General features: G+C 42.0%; 1 protein-coding gene across 2 annotated transcripts in view; it reads right to left on the reverse strand.

Annotated features, from left to right (window-relative positions):
* Positions 1 to 9,111: 9,111 nt before the first annotated feature.
* galnt11 (UDP-N-acetyl-alpha-D-galactosamine:polypeptide N-acetylgalactosaminyltransferase 11 (GalNAc-T11)) overlaps positions 9,112 to 15,500 on the reverse strand; it is a 161,950-nt gene continuing 155,561 nt past the window's right edge. For both annotated transcript variants that reach the window (XM_043690739.1, XM_043690740.1), the window contains 3 exons: positions 13,144 to 13,248; positions 11,559 to 11,696; positions 9,112 to 9,842 (listed from right to left, as the gene is read on the reverse strand). In XM_043690739.1, the coding sequence (XP_043546674.1) occupies positions 9,711 to 9,842; positions 11,559 to 11,696; positions 13,144 to 13,248 (375 nt within the window). In that variant the 3' untranslated portion in view covers positions 9,112 to 9,710. The remainder of the gene's footprint in view (positions 9,843 to 11,558; positions 11,697 to 13,143; positions 13,249 to 15,500) is intronic.

The raw sequence follows: 15,500 nt of genomic DNA on the forward strand, positions 1-15,500 counted from the left end.
GCAGATGACTTGGAATGTGGAAGAATTGAAAACTGATAGGGAAAAGTTGTTACTACTTGTAACAGAAACAAGAATGAGATGGTATCGATTTACAGTGATGTGCAATTGAAGCAAGGATGATGTGAGAAAGAACACTTTTACAAAGCAAGTAATTAGGGTATAGTGCTTGGAAATGAGGTGTAGGCAGGGTTCAATTGAGGCATTCAACAGGGCATTGGGTGACATTTTTAGATCAAAATAGTGTACAATGATATGGAGAACAGACAGGAGGCTGGAAGTAGATAGTGTTCAATGGTATGGAGAACAGGCAGGAGACTGATGGTAGATAGTGAAATCATTTGAAGAGATGGAGCAGGCACAATGGGCCAAATGGCCTCCTCCTGCGCTGTAACAATTCTCAGATTCTTCATTTAGAGGGAGGTGAACCTTTTAAGTTTCCACAGACCTCTTGGATGGAGAATTCCAATCACTCAACAGGCTTTAAGACCAAAATTGATAGATTTCTGGATACCAACGAAATTACGGGATATGTGGATACTGTGGGGAAAATGTTATAAAAGGAGAAGGGGAGATGGATCATTCGGCCTGCATTTGCTCCTAGTTCCTATGGTGCAAGATTTAAGTGTTACCAGTGGGATACATTGAAACAAACTTTTCTTTAAGTCCTCTGCAATCCCACAGCTCGACTTGTTTGGTTATCTTTTATTTGGATAAAATTAAGAAGTTCACACTTAAGGAATCATGATAGATAATCCAGCCTTTTGATGTATAGCATTTTCTGTTAATCCATATAATGTTTTCTGTTTTCCTTTTTAAATGTCCTGTATTTCACTCTTGTCACTTAATTTATAGCAAATGTTATTTAATCTTTTGTCAAAGAATGCAACCAATGCTAATATGCACACTGTTTTAATTATACATTACAGATCTGGCACACTCTATGTAATCAGAGGTATATAGCAGCAACACACACAATTCAAATTTGAATTCATCCAGTTGATTTACTTTAAAATATACCTTGGTTGAATAATGAATACTCAAAATGCGCTGTGATGTAGCAATGAGTGCAAAACAAAATAGGAATCTTGATCATTAAAATTACCTCAAGTCTCATTCACTGAGCTTATGCAAAAGTGCATTTTTGTAATAAGAATAGGTTATCTTGATAGAGGTCTTGATTGATGAGAGCATACTTGCATAGTAATATGTTTGTTTAGTAAAATGCATCAAAACACAGTGTGATTAATAAACATTTCCTTTTGCTCCGATGGCAGAACATCCTCAGGATCACAGCACCCTATCAGAATAATGTACTGCCTCAGAGGGTAACGGATCAAGTCCAATAAACTATTCTGTGCCCTCTTGAGACAAGTCCAATATTATATCGGGAAGGCCACGGTATACAATGTCACAAGTCTAGAATTCAATATCCTAGGCTAATGTTCTGGGACATGGGTTTAATCCCATCGTAGTAAATTGTGAAATTTGAATTCAACAAAAACAAAATCTAGAATAGCAATATAGAATCCTGACTGTGTGGAAACAGGCCATTTGACCCACCAAGTCCACACCACCCTCCAAACAGCATCCCACCCAGTCCCAACCCCCTATGCTATCACCCTGCATTTCCAATGGCTCAAACCACCTAACCCATACATCACTGGACACTACGCGTAATTTAGCATGGTCAACCTACCTAATCTGCACATCTTTGGACTATGGGAGGAAACTGGAGCACATTTAACTAGTTGGTAACACAACCGGTTGAAACCCTTGCAAACACGGGGAGAAGGTGCAAACACCACACAGTTATCCGAGGGTGGAACTCAACCTGGGTCCCTGGCACTGAGAGGCAGCAGTGCTAACCACTTATAGCTTAAGGGTATCTGTGTAATGACTGTTCATTTGCATAAAACCCCTTCTTATTCACTCATCCTTCAGGATAGAAATTTGCCAACCTCACCTGCTCTGGTCTACGTGTAACTCCCAACCCGCAACATTGTCTTGGGTTCTGAAGAGTCGTATCAGACTCAAAATGTTAACTTGTTTCTCTCTCCACAGATGCTGCCAGACCTGTCAAGTTTCTCCATCACTTTCTGTTTTTATTATACAGCAATATGGTTGACTCTTAACTGTCTTCTAAGATGGGAAATAAATATTGACCCAAGCTGCAACACACACAGATCATAAATATTTTAAAAGTCCACAAAAACTTGGGCTGGAATCTTCCAAAACCCTGAACAAGATGGGTTATGGCTGGAAGTTTGAGAGAATCTTGAGGGCCTTTCTCAATACCTGTAGCAACAGGTTGTATTTTCCAACTGAGTTTCAGACGTCAAGATGAAATTCTCACTCATGAGACAATAGGACTTTGGCAACTTTACCTTTGAACAGAGGGTGCTGGTGAGAAGTGACTGAGAAAGATTCTGGGAGAAGTTGACTCAGTCACCAGGACTGAGAAGGGCAAAGAATTGGCTGCTCAGGAAGCCGGGTTTGCAGATTGAACGAGTAGTGCCCGGAGAGAGATAAGGTACTTATTTTTTGCAATTGTAACCTGCTAGGAATAGAAAGTGGGAGTGAGAGACCTGAGTTTGGTGACTAGTGGATAAGGTTTTACATTCAGTTTCTTTATAATTCTCTGACCCCATGGAATACTCCTCCTCTGATACCTTGGAAATTATGGACACTTCAAGTCTCCATGGTGGCTACATATACCGGATGTGTGTTCAGCTACAGCTTCTGATTTACCGCATGGAGTGCCTGGAACTTTGGTTAGACTTATTATGGAGTAACCATGAGGCTGAGAATGTCATGGATAGCACTTCTGGTGAACTGGTAACACCAGTAAGGGCTGTATGGACAGACAAGAGTTGGATGACCACTAGGAAGATGAGAACAGTTGGGCAAATAGTACAGGAGTCCCCTGTGACCATTTCCCCCTCAAACAAGTATGCACTTATTGGATTTCAGTAAGATGTTTGATAAGGTTTCCCCATGGGAGACTGGTTAGCAAGGTTGGATCTCACGGAATATAGGGAGAACTAGCCATTTGGATACCGCACTGGCTCAAAGGCAGAAGACAGAGGGTGGTGATGGAGGATTGTTTTTCAGACTGGAGGCCTGTGACCAGTGGAGTGCCACAAGGATCAGTGCTGGGTCCACTACCTTTTGTCATTTACATAAATGATTTGGATGTGAGCATAAGAGGTACAGTTAGTAAATTTGCAAATGACACCAAAATTGGAGGTGTAGTGGACAGCGAAGAAGGTTACCTCAGATTACAACAGGATCTTGACCAGCTGGGCCAATGGACTGAGAAGTGGCAGATGGAGTTTAATTTAGATAAAGGCAAGGTGCTGCATTTTGGGAAAGCAAATCTTAGCAGGACTTATACACTTAATGGTAAGGTCCTAGGGAGTACTGCTGAACAAAGAGACCTTGGAGTGCAGGTTCATAGCTCCCTGAAAGTAGAATTGCAGGTAGATAGGTTAGCGAAGGTGGCGTTTGGTATGTTTTCTTTTATTGGTCAGAGAATTGAGTACATGAGTTGGGAGGTCATGTTGAGGTTGTACAGGACATTGGTTCGGCCACTTTTGGAATATTGCATGCAATTCTGGTCTCCTTCCTATCGTAAGAATGCTGTGAAACTTGAAAGGGTTCAGAAAAGATTTACAAAGATGATGCCAGGGTTGGAGGATTTGAGCTATAGGGAGAGGCTGAACAGGCTGATAAATTATGTTCAACAGAGTGGGCGGCACGGTGGCACAGTGGTTAGCACTGCTGCCTCACAGCGCCAGAGACCCGGGTTCATTTCCCGCCTCAGGCGACTGACTGTGTGGAGTTTGCACGTTCTCCCCGTGTCTGCGTGGGTTTCCTCCGGGTGCTCCGGTTTCCTCCCACTGTCCAAAGATGTGCAGGTCAGGGTGAATTGGCCATGCTAAATTGTCCGTAGTGTTAGGTAAGGGGTAAATGTAGGGGTATGGGTGGGTTGCGCTTCGGCGGGTCGGTGTGGACTTGTTGGGCCGAAGGGCCTGTTTCCACACTGTAATGTAATCTAATCTAATCTAATGTAATCTAATCTAATCTAAAAAGGCTGGGGCTGTTTTCCCTGGAGTATCGGAGGCTGAGGGGTGACCTTATAGAAGTTTATAAAATCATGAAGGGACAGATAGGATGAATAGACAAAGTCTCTTCCCTGGTGTTGGGGAGTCCAGAACTAGAGGGCATAGGTTTAGGGTGAGAGGGGAAAGATATAAAAGAGCTCCAAGGGGTAACCTTTTCACACAGAGGGTGGTACATGAATACAATGAGATGGCAGAGGAAGTGGTGGAGGCTAGTACAATTGCAACATTTAAGAGGCATCTGGATGGGTATATGATTAGGAAGGGTTTGGTGGGATATGGGCCGGGTGCTGGCAAATGGGGCGGGAATAACTGGTCGGCATAGACAGATTGGACCAAAGGGTCTGGTTCTGTGCTGTACATCTCCAAGACTGTAACAGCAGGGAGCATCCAAGTGTTGGTGAATGGTAGTGGTGCCACGGGCAAGGATGCTCTTGAGTGAGCCAGCCCATAGAGAGAAAGAAAGGCTTGTAATATTGGATTCCTTCCTATGCCACATGCCAGTGAAGCTCGAAATCGGAAGATAGTAAAGTTGAATAATTGGCTAAGGAGCAAGTGAAAGAAGGGAGAGCTTTAGGTATATGAATCATTGGGATGTCTTCTGGAGGAGGTAGGGCCAGTACAAGAAGAGTGAGTTGCACCTGAACTGGAGGGGTACCAATATCCTGGCAGGGAGATCTGCTACAACTTGGGAGGGTTTCAACTGGTATGGTGGGAAGCAGGAACCAGAGCAGTATGTCAGTAAGTAATATGACCAAGGAGGACTCTGAGACTGAGAGAAAGTGAGGACTGCAGATACTGGAGATCAGAATCGAGTGAAGTCCTGAAAAAACACAGCAGGTCAGGCAGCATCCGAGGAGCAGCAGAATTGATGTTTCAGGCATAAGCCCTTCATCAGGAATGAGGCTTGTGGGTCAGGGGGACTGAGAGATAAAAGGGAGGGTGGTGGGGTTTGGGGAAAGGTAGCTGAGAAAGCGATAGGTGGATGAAGGTGAGGGAGTAGGTGATAGGTCAGAGGGGTGAGTGATGGACAGGTCTGGAGGGTGGTGCCGAGTTGGAGGCTTGGGACTGGGATAATGTGGGGGGCTGTTGAAATCCACATTGATCCCGTGTGGTTGCAGGGTCCCAAGGTGGAATATGAGGCGTTCCTCCTCCAGGCAATGGCTAGTAATGGTTTGGTGGTGGAGGAGGCCCAGGACCTGCATGTCCTTGACAGAGTGGGAGGGGTCATTGCAGCGTTCAGCCACAGAGCACTGGGGTTGCCAGAGATGTTCTCTTTATTCACTAAAGAGAGTGACATGGTGGATGGGGAGTCAGAGACGTGAATATTGATATTTTAGGGCATGTCAAAATAAAAGTGGCTGTGTTGTTAGGGGGTATTTTGAAAAGCATGTGGATAGATAAGGTCGGAGAAGGTTGGGTCTGATTAAGTTTTTGAAACAGCAACAAAGAAGATTGATGAGGGTAGCATGGTAAATGGTGTCAATATAGAACATAGAAGAATACAGCGCAGTACAGGCCCTTTGGCCCTCGATGTTGCGCCTATCCAAGCCCACCTAACCTATACTAACCCACTATCCTCCATATACCTATCCAATGCCCGCTTAAATGCCCATAAAGAGGGAGAGTCCACCACTGCTACAGGCAGGGCATTCCATGAACTTACGACACGCTGAGTGAAGAACCTACCCCTAAATTCAGTCCTATATCTACCCCCCTTAATTTAAAGCTATGCCCCCTTGTAATACCCGACTCCATACGCGGGAAAAGGTTCACACTGTCAACCCTATCTAACCCCCTAATCATCTTGTACACATTGCAATTGATCACATAAATGATCCTTTGACAAAGCAAAGCCTTTGACAAGGCTGATACAAAAGTTGAAGTCACATTGGATCTGTGGTGAGCTGGTAAGACATACAGAACTGGCTTAGTCATAGAAGACAGACCATAGTGTTGGAAGGGTGTTTTTTCTGACTGGAGATAGATGACAAATAATGTTCTGCAGGGATCAATGCTAGGCCCCCTGCTGTTTGTAATAGACATAAATTATTTGGAGGAGAACACAGGTAGCCTGATTAGTAAAGATTGGGGAGCTACAGACAATGAGGAGGATTACCACAGGATGCAGCAGGATATAAATAGGTTAGGGATGTGGGCGGAGAAATGGCAGATGGAACTTAATCCAGACAAACGCAAGGGTGAAGCATTTTGGGAGATCTAGTCCAGGAGGGAAGTATCCAGTAAATGGCAGAACCCTTAGAAGCATCAACATACAGAGGGATCTAGGCTTACCGGTCAACAGTTCCCTGAAAGTGACAACACTAGTGGATAAGGTGGTTAAGCATGTATCCCTTCCCATTCCCTCGATAGAAGTTTACAAAATTATGAAAGGTGTGCATAGAATGGTTAGTCAGAGTCTTTCTCTCCAGGGTAGAAATGTCAATTTCAAGGGGATTTCGGTTCAAGATAAAAGGGGACGTTTAAAGGAGATGCAAGAGGCAGGTTTTTTTTACACAAGGCATGGTAAGTGCCTAGAATGCACCGTCAGAGGTGGTGGTGGTGAAGCTGATACACTTCCATTTTAAGAGATATCTTGACAAATATACAGATGGGCAGGGAATACAGGGATAAAAGTTTTAGTTCAGAAACATTGAAACCAATTTATAAACAAAATGCACCCCATATCCATAGCCACTGGCATCTGACCCATGCCAGCCTCTTAACACTGGCATTTGAAGACACTGGGATTGAATTATGTCAGCTGCTGGAGCAGAACCTGTGGATTGCCATCCTATCTCAGTGGCAATCAAGGTGGCAGCTCAATTGATCATTTATGTGACTCGCTCTCATCTCTTCCCACATCAGAGCTGGGTGGAGCAATGTAGGCTGCCTTCCAGCGTTTACAGTCTAGGGAACAAAGACAACCTTGGCTATTACTCTCCATTAGACTGAATGGTTTCTGAAACCTCAACCTGTCGATAAAAGGTTAATGTTGGCATGAAGGAGCCAATGTCAACTATGGAGCCTTGCCACAAAACAGTAGGCACAGAACAGCATAGTGGTTATGACAGCCCAGATGGCACGAATTTAGACTAGTGCCAGTAGAAATGATGATGAAAATGTTATAAAACCGAGAGTGGCTGATGAGCATGTCCTTTAGAACCAGGGACCCGGGTTCGATTCCAGCCTCAGGTGACTGTCTGTGTGGAGTTTGTCCTTTAGATAAAGTGTGGAGTTTTCACACTTTAGGAATCAAAGCAGAAAGGTAGGAGGGAGTGGTGCAAGGAGATAGCCGCTTTTAGAGAGGAGACTCATGGATAGTCCTGGAGTAATGAGTAACTTTGGAAGAAGAGAGTAAGGCAATACGATGCTTGATGTAATTCAGCAAACTCTCGTGAAGATGACTAAACCAGCTGGGAGCTGCATGCATACTGCACTGCACTCCATAAACATAAGGCAGTGAGCACTGGGGCCAGCACGGTGGCTCAGTGATTCGCACTGCTGCGTCACAGCGCCTGGGACCCGGGTTCGATTCCAGCCTCGGGCGACTGTCTGTGTGGAGTTTGCACATTCTCCCAGTGTCTGCGTGGGTTTCATCCGGGTGCTCCAGTTTCCTCCCACAGTCCAAAGACGTGCAGGTCAGGTGAATTCCTCATGCTAAATTGCCCATAGAGTTAGGTGCATTAGTTAGGGGGAATGGGTCTGGGTGGGTTACTCTTTGGAGGGTCGGTGTGGACTTGTTGGGCCGAAGGGCCTGTTTCCACACTGTAGGGAGTGAAATGAAATCATGAAATCCAGATGCATGTTAGGAAGGAGTAAACAATTTACTGGGATCAAGCTGAGGAGAGCAGATTGAATGAGCAGTAAGATTGGGAGCTTCAGAGTTCTGTTTTAAGTGGCTTAGGCGAGAGTTATTTCTGAAGGCTGACACATAAGGAATGGGAGTGGTAAGGAATACAAGAAAGCGAAACTGATAGCCTTGCCTGTGTTTGAGCCAATGGGAGTAGAGAATGTGGTGTCAGAATTTGAGGGATTGGCTGTGAAAAAGCTTAGAAGAGTTTACTTAAGATTAAGGGAGGAGAGCTGGGCATTGAACCTGAGGGGAAGAAGTTAAGAATCACACAACACCAGGTTATAGTCCAACAGGTTTAATTGGAAGCACACTAGCTTTCGGAGTGTGCTTCCAATTAAACCTGTTGGACTACAACCTGGTATTGTGTGATTTTTAACTTTATACACCCCAGTCCAACACTGCCATCTCCAAATCATGAGGGAAAGAAATAAAGGAACAATGAGATGGAAATTGAAATCATCAAGGTTGAGAGGTTGCCTAATGAAGAGGATAGGGAAGGAAAATGGTGAGGAAATCTCAGGAGTGGCAGACTTCCTGTGTGACTGGAATAGAAAATTCAAGCTTGGTAGCAAGTAACAGATTTCAAACGACAGGTTGAAGTGAAGAACAAGGCGAGGTACTGAAATACAATGCAAGTAGGGGCCAGGCTAAGATGAAGATCAATCCACTATAGCAGGGAAGCTTTGGTAAGATCCAAGCAGTTATTGCCTGTGAGTCAAGTTACCATCAAGGCCATGATAACAATGCAACTATTCACATCAAGGTCATGAGTGGCAAGGACCTTATTTGCTAATGAAGTGACATTCTGAAGGGAAATACGAAGAGGTATGGTGATTGTTGACCATCAGGAACAGTCTATATGCTGTCAGCAGTGGGAATGGTGAGAAGGAGCAAATAATTTTCTAATTCAAAAGAAATCTATTGTGCAGCTGTTCAAAATCAGTTCTGTAGTTCCCTTTCTTTAAAATGATCATCACACCAAAAACATTTAGCAGCTCAATAATGATGAAAATCAGAAAACCAGGACTTTCAAATACAACAAGGCTCTCCTTTTCTCTTCTGCATTGCAATTTTAAATAGATCTGAAGGATTTAAATAACTACTTTTAAAATTGGAATCAAAATGCTTATGATGAAAATTTTTGCTCACATATGTTATTAGACTATATACACAAATAGTTTTACATTTACACAGGTATCACCTTAGAACTTTCAACATATGTTTACAGGTAAAAGGTTTCATATGATCTTTTTAAAATGTGTTTCATGACAGACAACATTGACATAACCATGGTAGATGATTACAGCTTCAATAAACATGATTCACATTATCTACTGTAAATATTTCATAATTTTTTTTAAATTGGCAATACTTGACAATGTTGCATTCATCTCAATGCATGTCAAGTGTAGAACAATCATTGGAAGGAACAAGTAAAATCATAAATAATAATAAAATATTGATTTTTATACAATTCTAAACTCCTTGTGATGTCAGAGAATCATAGAACAAATCTGAAGCTAATATAGAAAAATATTTTATGATAAAATTACTATTGTAAATTATTATAATCAGCAAGTTGAGACACTGAGGTAAGGACCTGCCACCAGATTCCTGCTTTTCTGTTAAAGAGTGGAACTGTTAGCTTTCCCTGCTCCTGAGTAGCGTTTTCAGTGGAAGATATAATTCTCAAGTCAATCTTCATAAACATTTCCGAAGGTTCCCTCCAAATATCAACTCTCTATCTGCCACTGCTGTCCTGCAGAGCCATCACAAATTGCCATCATGATATATCCCTTGATGTCACCAGGATCTACCACTTGAAGACACTGTCCAGCTGACACTTGATATATGCGGTTATTTTTCTGTGGAAAAAAAAAATTAAAAGTCACTTGCCAAAATTAGTTTCACTAACAATAGCAGCATATTGTAAATAATAGAATGGTTTCATTATTAAACTATACAAAAACAGTGTTTGCTACATTATGGATGAATGAACAGAGTGTCCATCTTGAACTTGGAACCATCCAAAGATCACATGCAATGTGCAAAAATGCTTGATTAAAGCATGTGCTGAGAAACTGTTTCACTGAGCTGAAGAACTAGGCGTCATAGCTATTTAAGATTTAAGACAAAAACAAATTTATTTCCTCAGATGGTTGTGAGTATTTGGAATTCTCTATTCAAGATGGTTCTGGTTGCTCAGTTGATGAGTATATTCAAGACTGGGCACTATAACCTTTTGGGTACTAACACAAACAAGGAATATGAAAAGAAGGTGGAAAAGTGGAGTTAAGGCATAAGGTCAGCTGTAAACAGAATGAATGGCAGATCAAGCTCTAAAGGGGACATAAGATTTAATCCTGCTCTTACTTATTTTTGAAACAATTCTTTGAAAGAATTGGGAATACCAGTTCCTGTGCTGTGTGGTCTAGACAGCAATTCTAAATTATTTTCTATTGCTGAATAAATTAATGTAGGTTCACCAACTGGCTCCAGTGGAACCATGTATCTTCAGTTGAGTTGGAATTGGATATCCAACACTGCTGTCGATGTCAGAGGACTACTGCTTTATGTGGAAGAGAGTAGTGTGTTTTTCTCTATCAACTGGCCTGTTATTTGTAAGTGCAGCAAAGTTTAGCACCTACCAGATCACTCAAGACCCCAAGAACATACGGTTGCCTCTTGTATATCCAGTGTGGGGTGGTCAGGGAGACCTGATGCATAACTAAATAATCTGATTTGCTATTAATACTGCAGTTATAACAGGTAAGCAACAACAGAGCAAGGAACTTATGGAAATTAGGAAGATTAATTTTAGAACCACAAAAGGAGAATCTTGTCAAATTTCCTGTTTCTCCCTCACTTGATTGGGATAGAAAATGAAATGGTACAGATGTGCAAGTAGGAGGTAATTTCTAATTGAAAGAATACAGGGTCAGAAAATGAGGTGGGGAGGGGGCAGCAGTTTTTGTTAATTGAGTGGTTGAACAATAAAGGCAATAATTCTAGCTGTTCTGATTTCACCTGGAGCTAACATTGAAAAACAGGGAAAAGAGTGCGAGGTGGGTCTCAACAATGAAATGAGGTCAGAGACTGCAAGAAATGAGAAAGGAAAAAACCACAGCAAAGTGATTCATGGCCAGAAAATCAAAACACAAAAGTTTGAACTGCAAAATTTCTGTCATATTTTCATACATCTTACAGCTCCCTGTCATTATAACTCTTAAGTGTCATCCAGAGATTCCTTAACAGCTAGTAGCGTAACAAACATTTAAAAACAATTTAGATGAGAGATCACTGGATCTGAAATGTTAACTCTGTTTCTTTCCATAGGTATTCAATGACCTGCTGAATTTTCCTAACATTTTAGTTTTTTGATTTCAGATTTCCAGCACAATATTGCTTTTGTTTAAAAAAATATGGTCAGATTGTTAGTTGTTAATGCCTGACCTGCTGTGCTTTTCCAGCGCGACACTTTTTGACAGCAGTCGTTAATGCATTAGGTGTGTCTTTGGCTGTGCATTCAAGACTATCACAATTGGCACAGTCTGTTCAGTTTCCAACCATCACAGTCTTACCCCTAAAGTCCACTGTTGGGATCCCCCAGACCCGTGACACTTCATGAGACGTGGAGGATCTGACGAACGAGTCTCTGTCACGTCCAAGCAGAGAAGATTGGCCAGAATCAGTTCATGTTCTTCATCATAAACCCAAATCTGTAAACATCATGGCAGTGATTGCAGGAAATAAAAGGTTAACATACAGAGTTGCTTTGAAATGTTGAGAGGAAAACAAACATTATGTCTGAATTATAACTAAACTCTTAAAATACTTTTGTCTTAATACACAGTATTTATACAGAAATATCCTTATGTTGTGCTGTAGGACAGCACTGGGGCTTTTTATTCAGGAATCTGTCTGGTAAACCCTGGTTACACTCCTACAATGGCAAATATATCGTAAGGTAATGAAGTGTACAGAATACTCCAGGCACAGTCTCACCTGCTATAGAATTCCAGCATGACTTCTTTACTCTTATATTTTAGATTTCTTGTAATAAAGGACAACATTCAATTTGCTTTCCTAAATGCTTGCTGTGTTTGCATCTTAGCTTTCAGTGACTCATGAACAAGGAAATCCAGTTCTGTTTGGACACCAGCATTTCTCAAAATTCTCACAATTTAAGAAATACTCAGTGTTTCTGCTTTTACTCCTAAATGTAAATTTATCCATACTATATTCTACCTGCCATATTCATATCCACTCACTTACTCTACCTCCTGCAAATTTTTTTTGCATCCTCCTTACAACTCTCATACCCATCATGTCGTCTGATATTAGTAAACTTGGAAATATTACATTTGATCCCAAATAAGTGCTGCCAGTAGCATTTATCAGTTGAGGGCATAGGTTTAGGGTGAGAGGGGAAAGATATAAAAGAGACCTAAGGGGCAACTTTTTCACGCAGAGGGTGGTACATGTATGGAATGAGCTGCCAGAGGATGTAGTGGAGGCTGATACAATCGCAACAGTTAAGAGGCATTTGGATGGGTATATGAATAGAAAGGGTTTGGAGTGATATGGGCTGGGTGCTGGCAGGTGGGACTAGATTGGGTTGGGATATCTGGTCGGCATGGATGGGTTGGACCGAAGGGTCTGCTTCCATGCTGTACATCTCTGTGACTCTAAGCATTGCAAGTCACTCTTATGGAATCATACAATGATACAACATAGAAAAGGGCACTTAGCACTTCTGCCATAGATATTCTTCAGAAGATATCCTTCCTTTCTCTCATTTCTTCCACTTCAAGGGCAGTATATGTAACTTCTATCATAGCCCTTTAATTGGCTGCAGTGGTGCTTTGAAACATATGTTATTTGTGCAGGCTGGCATTCATTCACTGATTATGTGCCATGACATATATACCTATTCCTGTTAGTCATCCACAGACTGTACTCTTTGAAACTAAGCCAGTTAAACTTATTTGTTAATTGGAAATGTCAATTATTTTCCCTTGAAAATCACTGTCATTTCTCAATCTCCAAAAATTATATTTCATTTGCTGAAATAAAGTTGTAGATTTGTTGAGGAAACTTACCCCTGACTCCAGAATGAAAATCCAGGAATTTGGTGTGAAACAAAAACTTCTCGAAGCTGCTCACCTGATCTGGATCTGTTAAGTCACATTCCTTGAGCACCACTATTCCTGCTTTCTGGCTGGGATGGTTCTGGGCACTGATACACTTGGCTGTCTGCAGGTGTCGTATCTGCAGAGATGGAGAGCAAGGTCAGTTACAACATAAAATGATTTTTCAACATGACTATCTTATTACTCAGATCTTGCTCAATGCTTTAACATTCATAGAATTATACAGACTTTTCAGTTCTAAAACAAACCACTTGACCATCCACCTACGCTAGAGCTTATCCTCCACACGTGCCTCTGCCCACCTTATTTCATATAATCTTCTCAGCATATTCTTCTCCATGCCCCTAACTAGATATCAGTTAAGTACAATTATGTTCTTCTTCTTTCACAGGTAGCCCCCAGGATTTAGGGGTGAATTGCTTCTACTCTGGTTTGATAGGTTCAGAAATGGCTTCCAAGTCCAATGAATGATCTGCAGACTCTGCAACATGTAGGTGGGCATGTGCTCATGTGTGCTTGGCACAGGAGCGTTCTCTCAAGGTGTTTGGTGCCTAGCTCAAAGTACTTTCACTGTATAGTCACAAGCCAGGATCTTCCACAAATCTATTTGATCTATTCAGGGATGCTTTGATAACATCCCTAAGGCATTTGTTATCCTCCTGAGTCTCCTGCTGTGACCGAATTCAGAGCGGAGCAATTGCTTCCTTTGGTGTCCAGCTTAACCACAATACAACATGACATTCCCCAAAGCTCCTTCGGCAGCACCGACCAAACTTCATACACTACCATCCAGAAAGACAAAGTCAGCAGATATAGGGAACATCAGCACTTGCAAGTTCCTCTCCAAGCTACTTACCATTCTGACCCTACTGGATCAAAAACCCAGAACTCCCTCCGTAACAACATTTTTGAATACCTACACAAAATGAACTGCAGCAGTTCAACAAGAGAGCTCACCAGCACCTCTTCAAGGGCAATTAGAGATGGGCAATGAATACTAATGCAGCCAGCAAAGCCAACATACAAAAAAACGTTCTCCTCAGCAAGGTGACTTTGACTGATTGGCACATCAACACTGCACATGTAGGCTTGGGGGAGAATGGTTGCTGTTGGACAATTTCTCTTCCAACTGAATGTGGAGTATCTTGTGAATGCAATGCTAGTGGTACTTCTCCAGTGCCTGCTGTAGGTAATCCAAGTCTTTAAAGCATTTAGGAGCACAGGGATCACTGCTGCCCAGTAAAATCATGACTTTAGTCCTGAGTTTGAGATCCTGGGTCTCAAATACTCTCGAGGTAAAATCAATGACTGCAGATGCTGGAAACCAGATTCTGGAATAGTGGTGCTGGAAGAGCACAGCAGTTCAGGCAGCATCCAATGAGCTTCGAAATCGACGTTTCGGGCAAAAATCCTTCATCACTCTCGACAATGCATGGAGGTGATGAAGAAGTTACTGCTGAGTGTGAACATAAGTATTATCTGCATTCTGAACTCCCTAACTGAGGTCAAAGAGGTCTTGGATTGAACAGAGAATTTTTGACAATTTCCCTCTGGTCTGTACATTACTTCCATTCCATAGAGTAATTTTCTACAGTATTTCCACTAGGGTAATTGAGAAAAGGGTTGTTATAATGACACAACCTTGTTTGACCCCAATTTGCACAGTTTGTGGTCATGCCATTACTGGAGATCACAACATATATGTCATTGTGAAATACAGATAGGACAATAACAAATTTGAGTCCAGACAAATTTTAGGAAATTATTATGCTCAACAATCTCTACAAATGATGGCAAGTTCCACACCATAACCATATTCTGGACAAAGAGGACTCTCTCGGGTTCCTTATTGGACTCATTAGTCGCTATCTTATAATTACAACCCCAGCCTGTTCAGCCTCTCCCTATAGCTCAAATCCTCCAACTCTGGCAACATCCTTGTAAATCTTTTCTGAACTCTTTCAAGTTTCACAAAATCTTTCCGATAGGAAGGAGACCAGAAATGCATGCTTGATCACAAGTGGAAACACAGAGTCATAGAGATGTACAGCATGGGAAACAGACCCTTCAGTCCAACCTGTCCATGCCGACCAGATTACCCAACCCAATCTAGTCCCACCTGCCAGCACCCGGCCCATATCCCTCCAAACCCTTCCTACTCATATACCCATCCAAATGCCTCTTAAATGTTGCAATTGTACCAGCCTCCACCACTTCCTCTAGTAGCTCATTTTCTTTTCTGAACTCTTTCAAGTTTCACAAAATCTTTCCGATAGGAAGGAGACCAGAAATGCATGCAATATTCCAACAGTGGCCTAACCAATATCCTGTACAGATGCAACATGACCTCCCAACTCCTGTACTCAATAC

Source organism: Chiloscyllium plagiosum, chromosome 5 (assembly GCF_004010195.1).
Source record: "Chiloscyllium plagiosum isolate BGI_BamShark_2017 chromosome 5, ASM401019v2, whole genome shotgun sequence".
In the NCBI taxonomy this organism is placed as follows: Eukaryota; Metazoa; Chordata; class Chondrichthyes; order Orectolobiformes; family Hemiscylliidae; genus Chiloscyllium; species Chiloscyllium plagiosum.